At 37.1% G+C, this 22,862-nt stretch overlaps 1 protein-coding gene across 1 annotated transcript in view; it reads right to left on the bottom strand.

Moving 5' to 3' along the window:
• RIT2 (Ras like without CAAX 2) overlaps positions 1 to 22,862 on the bottom strand; it is a 194,386-nt gene that overhangs the window by 127,895 nt on the left and 43,629 nt on the right. The window contains exon 2 of the mRNA XM_080574737.1: positions 6,270 to 6,326. Within this exon, the coding sequence (XP_080430863.1) occupies positions 6,270 to 6,326 (57 nt within the window). The remainder of the gene's footprint in view (positions 1 to 6,269; positions 6,327 to 22,862) is intronic.

Below are 22,862 nucleotides of genomic sequence, written 5' to 3'. Positions count from 1 at the left end.
TTTTGCTTTTCATCTAGATTACCATTTAAACACATTATAGATCCTTTTAATTTTATTTTTATTTTGTTGTTGTTGTTATTTCCATAGATTATCACCCTCTCAGTGGCACTCACAGAAACTGTTATTCCTTTAAATGCCCAAAGACAAATAAAACCACAAGTAGGCAAAATATGTTATTTTCAAAGAAACACACTAAAATCTAAGGTCAGTACATTTAGAAGTTGTTCGGGAGAGCTCAGGAGTTCCCTAAATAGGATACAAAATTCTGAGGAATAAAAATGGCCTAAAATGTATGACAGAAAAGAAAGGCAATATTTTGATTTCCAGAGACATCCTTAATTGCAGACAGAGCTGAAAGCTATGTTCAGTTTTCTGTTTTGCTGTTCTGCTGGACTGAAGGTATATTTCATACCTGGCCTGTTTTTACTTTCTTGGACTTCTGGTTGCTATGAGAAGCAGAACTCTGACTGGAGAGACCACTGTTCTGCCTCAACATGCTACCTTCCCTGAAGGTACATGAGATTTTGGTTTATGGTAAGCATCTCCTTGAAACCTTCAGGGAATCACTTCCACTCAGGCAACTCCTGTTATCAGCACAGCCTTGGCCCTGGATATGCTTATTTTGGATCACCTTTCTTTCTGACATCCCAGAAAATTCTCTGGAATTATAAAATGTTAGTAGACTGGTGGAAAACAGTTCAACTATGCCTATCAGCACATGTACAAAAAACAGTGGAGATGAATTCTGTGACTTGAGACCTGGACCTCAAAAGTTATAATAAAATTCTCAACGATACAAACATTTTTGGTGTACAGAGATTTTTAAATGCATTTATTTGTTATTACAGGTAAGTTAACAAATGATTCTGTCTATTTGTGTTTTTGTTTGGTTGTTTATTTGTTAATGTCAAATTTTGAGGGATCATGCCTCTACTGGGTCTGGCTGGGATGTTAACTTTCCCTGCAGCAGCCCATAGAGTGCTGTGCTCTGCACTTGTAGCTAGAACAGCAGTGGTATCACACCAGTGTTGTGTCTGCTGCTGAACAGTGCTGGCACAGCATCACGACTCTCTCTAACCCTCCTAGGGGGTGGGCAAAAAAAGTGAGAAAGGAACATCAGCAGGGCAGCTGACCTAAACCAACCGAAGGGATATTACATACCATATGATGTCACACTCAGCCATAAAAGGTGGAAAAAGGAAGAAGAGGGGAGGGGTGGGCTCTCGTTGTGAAAACATCTGTCCTCCCGAACACTGACTACGTGCGTTGAGGCCCTGCTTCAAGGAAGTGATCGAGCATCGCTCATTTGTGGGAAGTAGAGAGTAATTTCTTTCCTCTGCACCTACACATAGCCTTTACTTGTTTTATTTTGTTTTGTTTTGTTTTTCCCTTTCCCCCTCCCTTTTCCCTTCCTTTTTTTCCCCTTTAGTTAAATTGTTTAATTAATAATAATCTTTCCTTAATAATTATTTTTTTTCCTTTAATTAAATTATCCTTATCTCAACCCATGAGTTGTTTCTTTCCTTTACTTCTTCCCCTCCTCTTCTAAGGAGGGGGGTGAGAGGGCAGTTGTGGTGTTCAGCTGCCTAGCATGGTAAAACCAGCACAATGCCATAAATGTATCCAGCAGAAAAGATATACTTAGCCCAAGATTATTCTCCGCTGTTTAGCACATTTTAGAGCATGAATAGAAAACGAGCCTTTCTCAGGGTGTCCTTAGCATGTTCTGAGACAGAAATGCTGAACAGATAAAACTTGAGTCATACTTCTCACTACTTTCTCTGTTTTCTATCTCCCTCTCGCTTCTTCTATTTGAAGTGTTGGTTTTATTCAATAGGAGCTGTCTTTTATTCAAGGAGACCTTCATCCTGATTAGGTCCTCTAGGCATTCCTGCAGAATGTACTTACAATGCGTCATGAGATTTCCTTCTTTTTATGATTATTTATTATTCATACTGTGGTAGTGTCTAGAGAAAAATAAGATTATGACAAGATGCAATATATAGATAAATATAGATGGCAGGTAGATAGTAATAAAAATGGGTGTATGCATATAACTTAATGGTGTCCATAACTAATAATTTTCCTCTTTCCAATTAAATCCGATGTGTTTTTTTTTCCTGATTGCAACAACTGATTTTGTAGCTATTCCCTATTAGTTTTGCCTTCTTTAGAGTTGATACAACTATATATCACAGTATCACAGTATCACAGATTTCTAGGTTGGAAGAGACCTCAAGATCATCGAGTCCAACCTCCGACCTAACACTAAGTACTCCACTAAACCATATCGCTAAGCTCTACATCTAAACGTCTTTTAAAGACCTCCAGGGATGGTGACTCCACCACCTCCCTGGGCAGCCCATTCCAATGCTTAATAACCCTTTCGGTAAAGAAGTACTTCCTAACATCCAACCTAAAACTCCCCTAACTCGCAACTTTCGCCCATTCCCCCTCGTCCTGTCACCAGGCACGTAGGAGAACAGACCAACCCCCACCTCTTTACAGCCTCCTTTAAGGTAACTGTAGAGAGCAATAAGGTCGCCCCTGAGCCTCCTCTTCTCCAGGGTGAACAATCCCAGCTCCCCCAGCCACTCCTCGTAAGACTTGTTCTCCAGACCCCTCACCAGCTTCATTGCCCTTCTCTGGACTCGCTCAAGCACCTTGATGTCCTTCTTGTAGCGAGGGGCCCAGAACTGAACACAGTACTCGAGGTGCGGCCTCACCAGAGCCGAGTACCGGGGGACAATTACTTCCCTAGCCCAGCTGGCCACACTGTTTCTTATGCAAGCCAGGATGCTGTTGGCCTTCTTGGCCACCTGGGCACACTGCTGGCTCATATTCAGCCGACTATCAACCAATACTCCCAGGTCCCTCTCGGCCAGGCAGCTTTCCAGCCACTCATCTCCCAGGCTGTAGCTCTGCTTGGGGTTGTTGCGCCCCAGGTGCAGGACCCGGCACTTGGCCTTGTTGAACTTCATACAGTTGACCTCAGCCCATCGCTCCAGCCTATCCAGATCCTCCTGCAGAGCCTTCCTACCCTCGAGCAGATCGACACACGCACTTAGCTTGGTGTCATCTGCAAACTTACTGAGGGTGCACTGGACGCCCTCATCCAGATCATCGATAAAGATATTAAAGAGGACCGGCCCCAGTACCGAGCCCTGGGGGACACCACTAGTGACCGGCCTCCAACCAGATTTGACTCCATTCACCACAACTCTCTGGGCCCGGCTATCCAGCCAGTTTCTAACCCAGCGAAGCGTACGCCAGTCCAAGCCACGAGCAGCCAGTTTCTTGAGGAGAATGTTGTGGGGAACTTTGTCAAAAGCCTTACTGAGGTCAAGGTAAACCACATCCACAGCCTTTCCCTCATCCACCAAGCGAGTCACTTGGTCATAGAAGGAGATCAGGTTCGTCAAGCAGGACCTGCCTTTCATAAACCCATGCTGACTGGGCCTGATCGCCTGCTTGCCCTGCAAGTGCCGCGTGATGACCCTCAAGATAATCTGCTCCATGAGCTTTCCTGGCACTGACATCAAACTGACAGGCCTATAGTTCCCCGGGTCTGCCCTGCGGCCCTTCTTATAGATGGACGTCACATTGGCTAGCCGCCAGTCAACTGGGTCCTCCCCCGATAGCCAGGACTGCCGATAAATGATGGTAAGCGGCTCGGCCAGCTCCTCCGCCAGTTCTTTCAGTACCCTCGGGTGCATCCCATCCGGCCCCATCGACTTGCGCACATCCACGCTCCGTAGCAGGTCGCCAACCATTTCCTCATGGATAGCGAAGGCCACATCCTGCTCCCCATCCCCTTCCACCAGCTCAAGGCACTGGGTATCCAGAGAACAACCGGTATTGCCGCTAAAGACTGAGGCAAAGGCGGCATTAAGCACCTCAGCCTTTTCCTCATCCTTAGTAACTAGGTTTCCCCTCGCATCCAGTAAAGGATGGAGATTCTCCTTAGTCCTCCGTTTCGCGTTGATATATTTGTAAAAGGATTTTTTGTTGTCTTTAACGGCAGTAGCCAGGTTGAGCTCCAGACGAGCTTTGGCCTTTCTAATTTTCTCCCTGCACAGCCTCGCTACATCCTTGTAGTCCTCCTCAGTGGCCCGCCCTTTTTTCCAAAGATTATAAACCCTCTTTTTTCTGCTAAGCACAAGCCGCAACTCTCTGTTGAGCCAGGCCGGTCTTCTTCCATGCCGGCTCGTCTTTGGGCACGTGGGGACGGACCGCTCCTGTGCCATCACGATTTCCTTCTTGAGGAGCGCCCAGCCTTCCTGGACTCCTCTGCCCTTCAGAACCGCCTCCCAAGGGACTCGGCCAACCAGCGTCCTGAGCAGCTCAAAGTCAGCCCTCCGGAAGTCCAATACAGCAGTTTTACTGGTCCCCTTCCTGGCCTCGCCAAGAATAGAGAACTCTACCATTTCGTGGTCACTCTGCCCAAGACAGTTTCCGACCACCACATCTCCCACCAGTCCTTCTCTGTTTGTGAAGAGAAGGTCTAGCGGGGCACCACCCCTGGTAGGTTCGCTGACCAGCTGCGTCAGGAAGCTATCTCCCACGCTCTCCAGAAACCTCCTAGACTGCTTTCTCTGTGCCGTGTTGTGTTTCCAGGATATGTCCGGGAAGTTGAAGTCCCCCACAAGGACAAGCACCGACGATTTTGCAACTTCTGTCAGTTGCCTATAAAACTCCTCATCCGTCTCCTCATCCTGGTTCGGCGGTCTATAACAGACCCCGACCAGGAAGCTAGCCTTGCCGGCCTTCCCGCGGATCCTAACCCACAGGGATTCAACCTTATCATTCCCAGCCTGGAGTTCCACAACATCAACATCAAAGATTCTCTAATGTAGAGAGCCACGCCACCACCCCCTCTGTGCTGCCTGTCCCTCCTGAAGAGCCGATAGCCAGGCATTGCAGCACTCCAGTCGTGGGAGCGGTCCCACCACGTCTCCGTGATGGCAACCAAGTCGTAGCCTGCCTGCTGCACGATGGCTTCCAGCTCCTCCTGTTTGTTATATATATATATATATATATATATAAATGCCTATAAAAATACTAGTGGTGTGAAGAGTTTATACTTTTTTTTTTTTAATTGAAATATCACCACTTATCAGGAGTTAATATTCAGGGAATGTGGAATACTATGGTAGTGAGAAATTAAGATAAATCCTATCATTAGCTGCTCTACTTAGTCACACAGTATCATTATAGAGGTCAGACCTCTGCTTGAAACATCTGAAAATTTCAAAGCTAACAGAAAAAGATGTTTTGGTCTAAGCTGTTTTTTTTTTTGTTTTTTTTTCAAAACAACCTTTATAAGTATTAATGTTTTTAATGCCTCCCACTTATAAGATGGGTAGCCCTTCAAATTCAAAGGCTTTTTTAATATCAATAAAGCTAAATAATGAAGCCACCCTTAAGTGAAAAAAACATCCTGTTCTGCTGATTTCTGTCTTGATTGCACACACACTTTTTGCTACATTTATTTATACTAATAATTATAGTAGTGACCAAAAGATGATTAACAGCATGAATGAAAATTAGTCTTGACAACCACCCTTGACATCACAGAGTCACAGAATGGTTGATCTTCATCCCAGATCTTGTTTCCAGCTCCAACTATCCCCTTGTACTTCAACCATTAAGTACTGGTTAGCATCTAAAAATGATGATTTTGGGGTATTGCAAATACATGTTTATTATTATTTCTGGTTGTTATGCAAGTAAAACAAATGGAGTTAGCAGAGTAGGGATCCCATACAACAACTCAAGTTTAATAAATTCAACAGGTGCTCTATTTTTATAGAGAATGTCAACTAAGAGTTTAAAAGTGGAGAACAGTACAAAAATATATAATAATAATAAAAAGATAAAAAAATAATAAAAAGAACCACACTTCAGACTGGAGTTTATACCTTATTTTGTTATAGTATGTTGAAAGATTGTTTACTGTTGGTTTTTTTTTTTCTATTTTTGTTTTGTATTCTGCAATTATACAGACAGCAATAATTATATAGCCACATACAATAATTATATAGCCACAAAGATATTGTTGAAGAGATCTTGTATAAAATATTTCAGGAAGAAATGATTATAGTATGACCACAACACAATTTCATTGTCATCACAAAAATAAATCTAACATAAAATTTATAAATCTTGATTCTATATAAGTGTTACTTAGGAACAGCTTTCTGTGGTATGGAAATCTCAAGTAGGTGGAGAGATTGAAAGGAATGAAGAAGACAATAATCTTTACTTACCTATTGTTGGATCATGATAATCAGGGAACCGATGGCTTATAAACTGCATTGTCATTGCTGGAGAGCAGAAAGACAAAGGGAAGGAAAAGGAGTGATATTACTATCTTCAAATGACAACAGGGAAAACAACAGAGAATTCACTCATTCAAGTATCGGCTTAGAAAGTGAATCAAAAATCTGCCTCATGTCTACAGAGACAAGAATGCATTTGTATTATAGTGATAACTAAGCACTAATAAACAGCCAATATGTATATAATATGTCTTAACTTCTTCCTTTTTAAATTTCATTTATCAGTTGGTCTATGTAGATGTATGTGGTGGTTTCACCCTGATGGACAGCCGAACTCCGCCAAAATCACTCTCTCACACCCCCCTCTCAAAGGAAGATGAGGGGAAGAAAGAAAAAAGAGAAAAGAGAGAAAGAAAAAAGCTCACATGTTGATAAGGTAACTTAATTAAAAGGAAAGAAAGAGGAAAAAAAACAAGCAAGCGCCATGCGGAAACACAGAAACACAGAAAGAGAGAAAACAATTATTCTCTGCTTCCCATCAATGAGCATCAAAGCCACTGTGGTGGTTTTACTCAGGTGGGCAGCTGAGCCCCACCACAACTTCTGGGAAAAAAATAATAAATCTCCTCAAAGGCAAAGGGGTAGAAAATACGATGCAAATGGCTCAGGGTTTGAGATAAGGACAGGGAGATCACTCAACAATTATCATCATGGGCAGAACAGACTCAGCATAGGGAGATTAACAAAATTTATTGCCTACCTATTACTAACAAACTAGAGAAGTGAGAAACAAAGAAAAACTAAAAGCAGCTTCCCCCCATCCACCCTCTTCTACCTTGCCCGCTCTCAGTGTACTGCCTCGTGCTGGGTTTAGAGGGAGTCTTGATGATGTACCAGTACTGCTCAACAAGAGACAAAACATGGTGTGATACCAGTGCTGTTCTAGCTACTAGTGCAGGGCACAGCACTGTCTGTGGCACTGTGGGGAAAACTGTGGGGAAAGTTAGCTCCATCCCAGCCTGACCCATTACAAAGTTACATCTTTTTAACACTTGGTAAATGCTATTAACCCCAATATTGTCTCTAGAGGAAAATCACCTTGGTAATAATTTTTGTAATACTTCCCCAGTTGCATCATAGTCCAACTTAACTAGATATTCTGGATAGTACTTACACAAATCAATTGTAATTGTGGATCAGCTTTAATGAGTAACACACTATTATTTAAAAAAAAAAAAAACTATCAAGGTTTTGATCTTTTAGTTTTTAAAAATTTTATAGTGTTAGTCAACTGTCTTCATGGTGACTATGGAAGAGACTTCTTGGAGGATAACTACCAAAAGTAACTACTAAATAACTACTAAAGTTTTCACCATGGCTGTCAAAACAATGTAAAAAAACATAATAAAGGAACAAATCACAATTCTGATCTGAATTAAAAATAAAAGGTTTTATTTTCCTAACAAATAGAAATTCCTAATAAACAGAAAATCCTAAAATTCCCATAAATTGTAATAAATATACTACTGGAAATTAAGTGTTAGAATAATATATATATATATATATATATATATATTTGCTTAGCCATATCAAAATTTACTAAGTAGCATGTAGTCATAGACCCAGGATGGAAGAAATGTAGCTTTATTCACCCAGCAAATTTGAGTTGACTGGAATCCATGAAAATGTTACAAACATGTTCTAAAAAAAAAAAAAAAAAATACACGGGGATTAGGTAGAGGTGAATGATCATAAGATACCTAATTAAAGCTGTTTTAATTGCTATACAACATTTAAATGATTGAGAAATGACAGTAATTTGAGAGAAATGAGTGAACTTGAGTATCTCACAACTTAGCTAAGGACTCCAACCATCTTATAACAAATCCTTCCTTTCTCAAGTAAATCTTCAATTATGTTATATAAAGTGAAACAGATCCAACAGTCCAGTTAACTCCAGCTGAATTATATAATGGTTTCTGAAACAACATGGACTGCAATTTCAACAAATTTTTAAAGAGATAGAAAATGTCTACCTTCACATCTAACAATTTTTTTTAATAACTAAAACCTGCCATTGTTCTATTTGAAGGACCAGTTTAATGAAATCTATTGCTACTTTCCATTTGGAATAAGGAAAAAAATATGTTTCAAACCCTACAGCCAACCACTGAGAGACAACTGACAGAAAAACAACCAGCTGTCATTTGTTCCAGAACTTCAAAATATAATTTAGAAGTCTGAATCTTAAAAGTTTTCATAGTATTTTACAAATTGTCACCAATTGCCATACCTGATTTGCTTTCTGATGCATTTAAGGAATACCTAACTCATTAAAATTGATGCAGCAGACAAATGATCCTGTTAACCACATACAGCTTGGTTTCTTCTGAACAGATTTCTTTATGGTTGAGTATCACCTACATTCAGATATTTTAGGAAAATTATATGAGCCTTCAGGAAAATTGCTTTGCATCATTTGGAACAGGTGGCTCTCTGGAAGCAAAATTCCAGTTTATGTAGCAAGCCAGAAACACTCATATCCTGTCCAGCCCTAAGTTTCCAACTTGCTATCTAAAGTTCAGGTACTGAATAAGCACAAAAGTTGTCGTGAGTATTCAATGGTCATGGTAATACCCTCATTTATCAGAACAGCATCAGCTGAAAAGTAAATGAATGTGCCTAACAGTGAGAGCTGTGAGGAAAAGACCTTCAGCAGTGGAATACATGAATTCCCATTGCTCAGAAACTGGGGGTGGATGGGGAGTATAGAAGGAAACATACAAAAATGTTCCTTGCTTTTTAAGTCAACTTCACAATTTTTCTTTTTCTTTTTTTTTTTTTTTTTTTTTAATTAATGCATTAAAATTTGAGTATAGCATCTATGGGGCCATTTATTACAAAAAAAAAAAAAAAAAAGTACCCCATCTGAATTATAACTGTCAGTCACAACATATTAAAGCAAAGATGAAGTTCTGTGATTCTGTCCTGTACATCTCAGATACCTTGAATAGCAGAGGTTATGTACAAAAAAATCCACATTTTGAAAATTCTGTGTATAAATACACCCATTTTTAAAACAGCATTGGTTTAGTTTAATGTTTGTCCTTATATTAAAAAAAATAATAATAATAAAATTTAAAAAAAAATCGTGGGGTTAAGGAGATAGTTTTACAAAATGTTACAGACAAGGTGTATTAAACATTTATTACCATATTAATAAATTATTGTATATTTAGTATAGACAAATATAAATGTTAAGAAGCATCATTATAAATTCATAGTAATTCAGAGAGGGTAACTGTGTAAAAAAAAAGCTTGTTCAGCCTATACATATTATAGGGAAACAAATCTGTGTGCGGTGACATTGATATTTTCTATATTATCTGTTGTCAGATGTATTATTTCTAAGTACTCTGTGTGTTTGGACACTTTGATTTCCAGGACACCTGTTTTTTTTTTTTTTAATTGCGACAGATTTTTAGGCACCTCCATCTGATAACTGATAGTGCTTTATACAGAATAAATTCATGCCTAATGTGATCTGCCTAGTTTGCTCAGAGAGAAGCAGCTAGCAGAGATGCTGTTCATATGGTTTATGCCTACACATTTTGAGCCTTCTGAGGGCCTGAACCACAAATGAATTCAATTTGTTTCACTACCTGCTGCTTTTCCTTTCCAAGACTTTTTTTTTTTTTTTTTTTTTTTTTTTTTTTTAAGCAAACCACTTTTTATCTGATCTTGGTCTGCTTCCTTTTTGAGCCATGCCTTTTTCACAAAATCTGTTGTTAAAACCGAAACTGGAATTCTCGGAGGATACCCAGAACTCATGGTAAATATTTTGCCTCTCTCCTGGGACAACCCTAAATCAATACATCAGCTACATCCTCATTAAATCCACAGGATCTAAAAAGAATGAAACCATTTGGAAGCATTATGCTGACTTTCTACCATAACATGTAAAATGTCAGCCACTGGGACTTAGACAATTTCTGCCTCTGAGAACACTGGGCATGCACATACATTATCAAGCCTTGGAGAGGAACAGGTTGCACACAGTGCTCTGCAGGCAGATCTGGAAAGGAATTTCAGTTGTTTAATGCCATGTGCAACAATACTGACTTTTATGTGCCTGATCCTTTTCTCAGCACAGAGCTGTACATAAGCTGATTTCGTTACATATAAAATGAACCTGGAGAGGTACAAAATTTTAGAAAGATGTTCACTGAATCACTCCATTCAATGAAATGTATTATGTCAGCTGGTGGGGGAAACAGTGAGTAAAACTCACTTACATGTGAATCTTGGCCTAAAAATACTTCAATGACAGCTCTTTGTCAAGGGTTTGGCGCCCAGGCCCCCTCCTGATCACCAGGGTAAGGAACCTATGATGCCTTTACTGCTTGTCACCTACTGCAAGGGGATTAGTACCCTCTGCAAGAAGCAGGTTACTTTTTTTTTTTTTTTCTCAGACAGAAGGAATTGAGATATTCTTTGACTTTTTTTTCAGCACTGGATTACAATGCAAAATAAGGAAATCGGGGTATAAAATGTGGGAGCTGGAACACATCTTCCCCTGTATGTTCTCTGATATAAGAAACAGCACTTTCTGTTAAACCTTACTGAACCTTGGTGCAGCAAGCATTTTTTTAAGAGCAGGTGTACCAAGTGTACCCTCTGAGGAAAGGGAATGCCTAGCTTTTGGCTGGTAATTGCAAAGCCCTCACTCTGTGAGGATGGTGCACAAACAAGTCTCAGAGTATCAGGTCTGATGTACAGCTGTGTTCAGATTTACCAGATATTCCACAGTCTTGGCTACTGGCCATAGAAGTTAGTTCTAAATGACTGTCAGAAGTTGTAAAAATGCTTCCCAAACCAAAAAGGGAGCTCAGTCATCACTGGCATGAAACCATGCAAATCCAGATGGAGCCCAGGGAATTAAACTGGCTTATAGCCAAATCTGTCTGGGCTTCCCAGCAGGTCAGCTGCCTCAGCTGGGATATGCTGGCTTCTTCACTGTTACCAACAGCAGAGCCAAAGTCATTTTTTCAGAGAGAATTAATTCTGAAAATTAACAGTAAAATGATATAGGCACTCCATGGTGTTTTATAAAAATAATATTCTTGAACTTCCTTTTTTTCCTTACCCATGATCCTTTTTTCTTTCAAATTAACGCTCACACTTAATGAATCCAAACCATCATGAGATATTGTTGTAACTATTTTCCTTTCGAAATCCAAATAATACTGCTGCATGATTTTACAGATCTATAATTTAGATAACTTTAACTCTAATTTAATCCACACACAAAACACTGTATCAAAATGTGGCTTTAAAGCAGGATATTAAAACAGAATAAATGGATAAGACTGATATTTGAATAAATACATATGCATGTACAACTGGAGTCAGTTAAAAAAAAAATGTATATGGTAAAGAAAAAAGAAAAAAAAAGAAAAAAGAAAAAGGAGCCTTTAAATCCATAGCAGATATTGTGAAATGTTTAGAATTGCAAGTTTCCTGAAAAAAAATAATAATAATAATAATGAATATTTTATAACACTGTGAAGATCATTCCATTTAAATGGGGCATGTACATCACCTGGCAGCTATGATAAGTAAAAGGATCATTGTTTCAGATTAGTAGTATCTTCTTTATATCCATCTGTGGCTAAGCAAATGCAGATTGCCTCAGATGAATAAATATGCCCGATATGCATTGGTAACTATATAACTTCAAAGTTCTCTTGTGTTTTCAAAATAAAAAGAGGGGTTAAGATCCTGAATTTCATTTTTAGTTGTTTCTAATTATGTTTATCCAACATTCATTAACTATCTATAAAGGTACACTATACCTATGTTAACACTGAAATATATGGTTTTAATGAATAATAAACTTATTCCTCTCTGCTACTTTCTATAAAATTCCTGTGCTTTTCCTAATATTTTATTTACCTCCCAGTAGGAAATACTATGCTAAAGTTTTATTATTTATTCTAAAGCATCCTTTTGATGAGTGCAGCTATATCAAAGTTCATGTAAAGAAAGGTATCAGCTTTTAAAAATGTATGTGTTTTTATGGGTACATAGGCTAATAGAGAAGAACAATACCCACTGCCATGAGAACACACGGCATTGGTCTAAATTTGACTTGTACCAACAGCTTTGAATGTAGTCCTATACCTGTTTTTCCAGACAGGATAGCAGGTTGTGAGCTTACAAAATATTCTTTATGACAATAGTATCCATGATGTCAATAGCTCATCCTGAGCTTCCTAGCCCTCTCTGTTCACCCAAGAACTTCCACATATTCACACTCTGGGTGCTGTGTATGATCATATATTAATACATTTTCCAAATAATCTTTACCTTCTTTACAAAATCCTTCAATCTGGATTAATAAAATAACCACAGCAATTGCAACTGAGATATCTGTGATACCACATGGTTAATTCACTTTAGTTTCTTATGCAGATACACTGTTCCAGTACATCTTTAGTTTGATTTTCATAAACCAGTAAGGTGACATAGATACCAGAAAAGATAAGGGGCTGAAAAATAATATAATATGGTAAAGTAAGTGGACTTCTAGATTAGTTCACGAAGATCATGAGAAAAGAAGAAAGCATGTAGATATTATTAGCATAGAGAAGGTGGTAAAAAAGCCTCAGGGTCTAAAAACAGAAAAGCAGAATATAGTAACAAAGTATGCACCAGTCGATCATAGAAATGAAAAAGTGATACATATGCTAAAAAATTAAGAGACATTCTTGTCTCTACCTATCTGTAATATTAAATAACTCTGTAGAAACATGGCCAGGACATGTTTAACATACCTACTTTACTCTTGTGGTAAGATGTTTGTGTATAACTAAAGATGTAAAAATGTTACTATATAAAAGTTACATTATTTCAGCAAACGAGAGAAGAGTTTTATTAGCACTATTTTATCCCTGAAGTACTGGATAGTTTGAACAATCTTTCTGATGGATTCAACCCACAAGATCCCAGGTATTTTAAAATGTATGCTCTTCTAAAATGTTCTTGGTTGAAAACTGGAACCTTCTCTTTCACTGGTTTGGAAAAATGATAAACATCCTTGTAAGTAACTCTTCAGAGCTCATTCCTGATTTTTTAGATTGACTTGTCAGGTGTTGAGTCATTTGCAATCATTCTTTTGCCCATTGAATTTTATTGAATAGACTTTGTAATAACAATGCCCAAACATACACGATGAACAGTAGAGGCAAAGAGGAAAGACAGTAGTTTTTTTACAGAATCTTATCTGATCTCTGAATTACATTAACACTTAGAGGATCCTTGAATGGCTGGAGACACCAATAATGTTAGAAAATATACAGGAAGAAAAAATAGAAGTAATAGAATAGAAGAAGTTAGAAAAAAAAAGATATCTAAATACTCTAAATAAGTCTCAGGAAGGTTTCACATACTTCATATTCAGTTTCTGCAAGTTTAATAAATCAAGTTAAAAGAAAACGAAGCAAAGAAAAATTATTTGTTAAAGGGATACATTTCTCTGAATGTAAAGGTATGATACTAGTTATGAAAAAACTTCTGTTGCAAATTTGAAAATATTTCTAGCCACCAGATGAGGGATTTACTGAAACTGACTTCAAACATGGATGGAAGAGGGAAGAAACCTGTTTCATTTTAAGGTGTTTTGTAAGCTAAAGGATGGCCTGGAATTAGTGATATTGGTTCTTTTGGAGAATTTTGTCCTATAGTCTCAAATTAAGTAGTGAAGACATTAATTTAACACAAGATATTTTAATATTGATAACACCTGTTACCAGGTCTTTAACTAATGTCAGTAATGGAAATGGATGGTTGCTTTCCTAAGATACTACCTGGTTTTCATCTCAAACATTTTATAAAAAGCCTCTTGCTTCTCAGGGGGAAGTTTCCATTTGGAAAATATTGCTTTGTAATCAAGACAATTTAAATGACCATACGTTTACAATATACTTGTGCAGGGGAAAAAAAAAAAAAAGGAAAACAAAATAAAAAGAATTTGAGAGAGCTTCATACACAATTCATGCAGTCAAAGACAACTTATCTGCACTCTTTGGTGCTTTGTCCAAAATGCATTGCACTCAGGTATTGCATAGTACTTTTTTCTACCCTTTACTAAGACGTCTGATGAAATATATGATTTAAGTAAAGAGTATACTTCCCCAGATTATTTTATTATTATTATTTTCATTTATTTATTTTTCATCTGTGGTTGCTGCATTTAAATCACAGAACATTTTAGAATAAACTGACAGCAGAAGTCACCTGAACAAAAACAGGAGTCAGAATGATGAAATAATGTTGTTACCATCAAGTATTTCACACCTGTGTGAAATAAAATTGCCAAAAAAAAAAAAAAAAAAGTTAAAAGTTAGAGAGGTTATTTGACACTGGTAGACAGATCGTGCAAACCACCAGCATTCCACGATGCCATGTAGCTAATGTAGGTTATACGGATACCAAAACCCTTATTATATGGGAGTATGTGTATTACCTGCCTCCCACTGAAATCAATGGAAATACCCATTTCCCACTGCTGTGGAATGTGTTGTGTTAGATGGACACTGAATGTGGTTGAATGTTATGTTTACCAGAACAAATATGAGTAGCATTTAAGGCATATCTATTTGTGTTTAAAAGACGAATGAGAAGAAATGTGTATTACAGAAGTTTATGAAATTTTACCTGTACTGGGAAGGTAAATAGAGAATGATTATTTATCCTCTCACCATATAAGGAATAGAAAGCATTAAAGTATCAATTAAATATCTATTAATAAAATATTTTTTCACAATGAGTATGGCTAATTGCATGATTGTCCCATGACATAGGTAAAAGGCAAGGTGTATTGCTGAATAAAAAAAAAAAAAAAAAGATTTAAAAAAAGAAAAGGTTCAAATAAACTCAAAGATCTTAGCCCCGAGGTTAAAATACTCTTGCCTTCAAACTGCTGGAGGATATGAAGATATTCAAGAAATTTACTATAGTTTATTTTGTTCATATATTCTTCCCAAAACAACCAGTACAGGCTAGATTCACTGATAGGATACAGGCCTAGAGGCACTGCTGTTCTGACTTGGTAAAACAATTTTTACATTGTTATGCTCTGCAAGAAATAGAATGAGAGCTATGCTACACACTTTCAGGAAGGAATGCTGCAAAGTCTGTGAGCTGCAATTATTAATTTTTTAGGAATTACAATGTATTATTTATTATGTGTTAGCTGTGAAATGACAGCAAGGTAAATTTTATTTCTCTGTGCTAAATTCATTCTCGAGTACTGGAAAAAAATATACATGGCTGTTGACGTAGCATGGCTTTTTACACTGTTGCTAAAGTGATAGGTTCAATTACTGAACCTGACGTCCACAGCAAATAATAAGTAGCCGAAGGGCAGACTCTTAAAGACAAAAGTCTTTTAAATTAAATCTGCCTGGTATTATTAGAATAAACAAACAAACAAATACCCAGACACTTACATTTTAAATAGAGATAATTCAAGCTTCTAGGACAGCCAGAACAGAAACAGAGAACTCTCCCATGTCCATTGAATTACTAAAGATGAAGACTTTTATGTTTGACTTGGTCTTGGTTAAAGACCGAGTCACAGAAAGCTCTGGAAAGGCTTCTGTTGTCCCCTGGAAAATTATTTCCATCACCTCCAAAGCCTGTCTTATCTCCTGTCTGCTTCTCACAGTAACCTCTCCTTAAACTGTGGCTGTCAGTTCTGACTTTCACTGTCTTTTATCCTTTTTGCCCTCTGGGAATCCACACTTTCTTGCCAGGAATGTTGTGATCTTTCTTCAGAGAGTCCAGCTCCAGCTGATCCCTCGCTCCCTTACTGTAAGAAAGAAAGTATAACAAACAAACAAAACTACTAGGGAAACACCTTAAAATTAAGCCTCAAGAGATCAAAAATAAAAATAAAATAAAATTAAAAAAAAAAAAAAGAAAAAAAAAAAAAGAGCATTTATAACAATGGAATTGGGAGACCTAAATTTTGTTTGAGCTGCAGAACAAGAAAAAGACTTTCTCTTGTTTTGTACCCTTTACCACTGTAAAGTAAGAGCAGACTATATGGAAGTAAGTGCAAAATATATGGAAATGGAGTTGGTGGTGACAAAGTGAAGTGGCAAATGGCTTCCTTTGGAGAATGTACACAGTTTTGTATTTTTTTCTCTTTTGTATCAGAAGGAAACAAAGGACTTGATTCAGAATTTTCTATGTTGTGGCAACATCTACCACCAGGGTAAAAGCAAAGAATTAGGCATCTCTTTCTGCCTGAGAAAGACAGACAAAAAAAGACAGGAAAAAAAAATCTTTATGCTGTTCTGGTACCCACTTCAAATGAATAAAATAATTAATTTTAGAGCATGTCTCAAATTGATCTTTCTCACATGCATTAGGCGTAAAGACATGAGTTTTTTCTACTTGTATTCAGAGTGTGACCACTGAAAAAAAGATGTATGCTTCACTTACTGGTTACAGCTGTCTAGCAGGGACGGAAGGACAAAAAGAGAAATTGAGCAAAAATTCATTCTGGACTTGAGAAACTTTCAGAAAACCTTCAGCAGAAGTGCTCTCACTGCAGAAAAGTTCGCTGTCCTCTGAATCAGCAAATTCTAGTGAAAACCGGTTGTACTAAAAACTTCTGACTTACATTAATATCTATATCAAGACCCAGTTCCTGGTGCAATCTAGGAAGGCAGAATGCACTGCATTCTAAAAATCGTGGTAAAAATACTTTTCAGTGTTTAAGGGAACAGGGGAGCAGAGACTTGTATTTATTCCCCATGTAAGAGACATCACCATAATGCAGTACAAATTAACAATAATGACAAGGTAGGTTGCTGCCACTTACGCACCATTTCATCCATAGTATCTGCCTGACCCCCACCAGAAAGGTCTCCCACAAATACATCAAGCATTCCCTACCTAGTTTAGGCTACAAGATTTAACAAGATGCATTAATAAACAGAAATTACTTCTGGCAAATGCTCTTAGAGCATTTTCCCACCCCGTTTCTTCCATCAAGTTAAAACAGCAAGAAAACTTAATATGTCTTCTACTGTACTTTGGCTGGAAAATTCTATAGTACCTTAAGCCTGCCATTAGTGAGCAATCCAAAATGTAATGACATAAAAAAGGTTTTAAAGCAGACTCTACTATAATGTGATTTTTAAAACAGAATACATTGAATAAAGCTAGATAGACTCAATTTTCTGATGTTATTTCAGAGAACAATAAAGAAAATCCTGAATTCTTACAAATGGACATATTTTGATTAAAGTCAATGGATAAATCTCCTGATTTTATAAAGGAAGTACAGCAAACAAGAGAAATAGAAAGGCTAGTTCTTTATACAAACGTGCCCTGGCTTGCAGGTACCAATCTCAAGCATTATTAGCTCGCTGTGAAAAAGACTTTCAAGAAAAGATAAAGCCATTTCATTCCACGGAAAGAAACCTCTCAGCAACCACACATATTTCTCTCCCTTTTTTTAACTGCTGATATGTGCCACATAATGATAAGTTGAGATGCTCTGGCTTGGTTTACTGCTGTTTCAGGGAGTGGTAAATTGGCATTGTATGCAGGTTTCCTAACATAAACCAGTGGTTAGCTCCTGCGATACCTTCTATAGGAGATTATACCCCATACATCAAGTAGTGATGAATTGGCAGTGACAGCATCTGTATTTTCTTGTGAGTGGGAGAACAGTTTCTGTTCTGTAACATTGTACCAACTCTTGTGTACTTCAAACCCATGGTCTGGAAAATTGATGACATGTCAAAGGGAAAGACACAACTCTTTCATTTAACTCCTCACAGAAGTCATATTCTGGGTTAAAATGCAGTTCACTTTTTTTTTTTTTTTTAATTTTATTTATTTATTTTTATTTTCTTACCAACCCTAGTGTTTCTGAAAGCATCAGCTACTGTTATATCTTGTAGAGGATAACATCCAGATTCTCAGACACTGTCAATATTCAATTCCCTTCAATATAACAGGGTTGAGGCGTCCTTGCTGTCCTTGCTGATCTGCACAATGACCATTTGTATCTGTCTCAAAAATTCAGATTTGTTTTTTAAAGGCACTGGTGATTAAAATGATAAACTTGTTTCCTGCTTCTGAATGAATATTAAGTGAAATGAAAATACCTCCTGGAAAGAAAACCAATTTGGATGAAATTCAGGAGAGGAAATTAAATAAAGTAATAGTAAATTTACTGCTTTTGTTTGATAGGATCAAAATTATTGAAAATACCAAAACAATTTATCATTTTTGCTGTTAAAAAAAAAAAAAAAAAAAAAGGTATGAGAAACATCTGCATTTAGTCATCTACTATAAATTATATGATTTATAGATAATTTCTCATCCTTCTGATCTTTAAAAAAAAATTTACTAGTGTAGCTTGAAATGCTGGCCTTCTCTTTCAGTGCAAAATGTAGACAAATTTCAAGATACTGTTGTTTTGCTCAGAAATTGTTTCATCTATTCTTTTAAAGTCAGACACATTTTTCCAGTGACAACAATGTTGTTTAAATCATATTTAAAGAAAATATGCTAAGACAGGATGTATTTCCAAAGACATATCGAAAGGCAGAAAACTAACCCCATGACAATCCTAGAATCTCAGTAAAAATTTGAATTCATCACAAATTTTTGATTATTCCCAGGATTCCGTCCCCAGCAATTTCCTTCCCTACTCATATTTTTAAATTTATATTTATCTCAGTGGAGATAAATATCACACAATACAAATTATATGAGTTGAACAATGTTCTTCACTACAGACACGACTTTGAACTGAACATATTTTCCTTGTCAGATCTCAGCAATGTTTTTCTCTCAGCTAATTAGGCAACACATCACAATGAAGTCAAATCTGACACATTATCACTTACACCAACATGAGATCCGAATGTCTTTTCTATTGTATTAGAAGAATTCCCATAAGATTAAGGAAGGAATAGGCTCTTCAGCTGTTTACTACCCTCCACACACACACGCACATGCCTACACACAAATTAAAAAGCCCTATAATTGTGAAGTTACCCAAAAAGCAAATCAAACAGTTGAGAAAGTCTGAAACTGGGGATATAAGCTCCTGTGGATGGGCAACAAGTAGCTCTGGTTTGCTACCGGCACCACTTAGAACATGGTCATGCAGAGAAGGTGAAAATCACAAAGGTAACAATATTGAAAAGAAATTGTTGAAAGAACAAGACTCAAATTCTGGGGCAATCATTTTCCATTGTAAGTCAACTCCTAGATTTATGACTCTTTTTCAATACTCTTGCAACATTAAAATATACAATTCAGCTGCAGTATCAACAAAACAATGGAAAACAAAACAATGGAAATAAAATGGAAAACTATGAGTTATCTCTGAGGACAGTACTGGCCCTAGGCTTTCTGTTACTTTTACATTAAAGAAGGGTTAATAACCACTGTAAAACTACTGAAGAAGGCTTATGTGGTCACGTGAATCTGGAGAGAGGTGTTTCTAGTTTTTGGCTCTGGTAATAGCTCTTTATCCTTTGACTGTCATAAACATCTCTTTTGCCTCACTTTCCACACCTGCAAAAACAAGACAAATAAAAACAGCAAGCAACAACAATGTGGAAGGCAATCACTGAGATTTACAGGACCGCTGCATGATGTTTGGCTATGAATGCATTCTTTAACTGCTCATCTAAAATCAGGTTAGTAAAGCCATCACATTTTTAAGAACAAAAAACCAATTCCTTCAACATGGAGTTATCCACAAGAAAGCAGAGACATAAGCTCAAACAACTTATAAAACAATTATGAGTTACTAGTACTGTAGAGATGAAGAAACTAAAATATATAAGGATGATGAAATAAATAGTTACATATCCTCTCTCTCTCTTACCTCTAAACCTGACAAGAAGATAACATCTGCCAAAAATGCACTCGTATTGGCTGACACATGTATATATGGCATTATGATGATATATTGACAACAGGGACTGATGCAGGACGTGTGGGGGTGAAAGGTAGCACTTCAGGCATTAAAAGAGGTCATTTATTATAGCATTAGTGTGACACTGAAAAGGTCAGAAAGCTGCAAAACAGACACAAGGTCTGGAGGCCTGACTTGTATTTTCACAAAGAAACAGGAAAAGAGATAAGTTTGAGAATATTTAGGGCCCCTAGAAAAGTCTGAGTCTTACACTTTAATTCTTTTGGGCTAAACTTGCTTTCATGTATTTTGCAATTCACTTTCTTCCTTGATACTCCTGTCATTTATTCAAGTGTGAACCTAGCTGTCTTAGGGGGTTATGCATCACCTTAGCTGGATGGGTACACAGAAGCCATATTTGGTGGCTCTAGCTCTTTCCATGCAAAAACAGCAGCAGTTAAAATAACAAAAATCAAAACCAAGCAAGCAATCAGCACAGATTGGACTTAAAGGAGGCACAATTCTGCTAAGATTTTCAGAAGGTTAATTAATAACAGGGTATATTAGGATAGTATTGTTGAGTAAAAACATTTGCTTGAACTATGAAAAAAAATCCTTAAAACGAAAAAGATCTTGTATTCAGGCCATAAAAGACATGGATATATTTAGTCATTTCTGGATTTTCCTGATTATTCTAGAAGGTTTTTCCATATTCAGATTTCCTTAGCAATAATAATTTTGCCTGAGGGTAAGGCACTGTTCATTTGCTCCATCATGAGACTGGGATTTATGCTGTCCCAGCCCCTGCAGTAATTGCACTGAAATTTTTTCTTCATGGTACAGTGCCATCACAACTCATTCCCTGAAGACAGGGATTTGGAGCTGGCTGGGAAACAGCAAAGGAACCTATTCAAAACCTTGATATATTTATGACTACTGAAGACACAAAGCAACATGCAGCTTTTGATTATAACAACTCAAATTGTATCCTTACGCATGTCAATGAGGATTTGGGAGACTTTTAGGTGCTCAGTGAAGGAGAGGGCATTGAAGTGTTGCATATCCCAACTGTGATGACACTGTGCTATGCTAATTCAGAAATGAGTCAACAGTGTTACCATAAAAGAGGAAAACTGGGTCTTTTTTGAAGGTACTTTCAGTGATATAGATGTGACAGAATGACTCATCTGTCACCAGTGTTTTAGTCAGCAAAGTCTTTGGCTCAATGGCAAATATTTATAACTAGAAAATAAAAGAAGGCAATCAAAATGAAGTAAGCAGAAAAATATATATATAAAAAAAAAAAAATATAAAAGGATGTTAAGCCAGCTATATACGACCTACGCATGAGGTCATCACTTCTGCAATGCTAAACACCATTTTAATGCTAGTGTCCATCCAAATCCAACCTACTGTACAATGTGCTTTATTGATTTCTGCTATTCCTGACTCAGAGAGGGTACAAATTTGCCAAGGCACTTACCTAAGCACACAGTGATTAAAAATCTCTGCCCATTTCCACGTGAAAGTTTTGTTTTTTTTTTTTTTCCCACATGTAGCATATCCTTCAGTATAACTTTAACTTCTGTTTTAACTTTTGTTTTAAATGGCATGCATGAAGGTGCTTGGGACCTTTTCCTTTGACAGATCCTTCCATAAAGACCTTACAGGAAATGGACCGAGATTCACTTAAATCAGTGGGGGCTTTCCCATAGACATTAAAGGGTGTTTCATTTGATTCTTATTGTCACAATGTTCTTTTCACAATTTTGTTCAGTAGAAATAATTAAATATCTTTCAAAAGAAATTATAATGGGTGAAAGTGTGACAGAAGTGAGTGGTAAACCTTGACTTCAGTGGGGTTGGAAAGACTTCATGGTTATTTGCCTTAACAGTGTATAAATGAATACATTCACTGCCTATAATTTTGGTTTGGTGTAAATATACTTTCACACCTCAGAATTCCGATGATTTTCTGAACAGGAAAAAAAAAATAGAAGAAATATCTATACACGAAACATAACTTTACTTTTTGTAGTTTTTAGTACTAAAATGAACTGACTAGTGTTCCTTGTTATTATTTTAAACTGAGAAATGTCTTTTCTTTCAAATAAAGAAAGATTATAAACACCCAAGTGTAGAACACGGCTATCTTTTATTGAAAAATACATATACATAACATTATACAAAAATACATATACTTTCTTGGCTGAAGAAAGTGCAAAGTCTAAATATAATAACATCTTTTATTATAGTTTTTATCTTTTTGAACTTTGCCATCCACCTACACCTCTGATAAGTTCACAAAACTTCTCTGTGAGTTCAGTTCAAAGGTCTGTCTAGTTCAGCACTTTATCTCCAGTAGTAGGTAGTCAGGAGACTATATGAAACCCAGCAGGTATACAATGATCTTTCTCAATACATGCTTTTCTACTGCTAGAATTCAGTGGATTAAGCACTTAAAACTAGCTAGCACATATAAACCACTGTGCTTCACCCAGATTTTATATCTGAGCTATGGAGTTGCATCTGGAAGTTCCTTTCTCCCAACAGTCTATCTTCCAGGAGGATAATTCTGAATTATGCAACCACAGCTGCATTCAGCTAAGACTAAATAAATA

Source organism: Anser brachyrhynchus (genome assembly GCF_964034855.1).
Source record: "Anser brachyrhynchus genome assembly, chromosome: Z".
Classification (NCBI taxonomy): domain Eukaryota; kingdom Metazoa; phylum Chordata; class Aves; order Anseriformes; family Anatidae; genus Anser; species Anser brachyrhynchus.
This window is presented reverse-complemented; position numbering and strand designations above follow the sequence as displayed.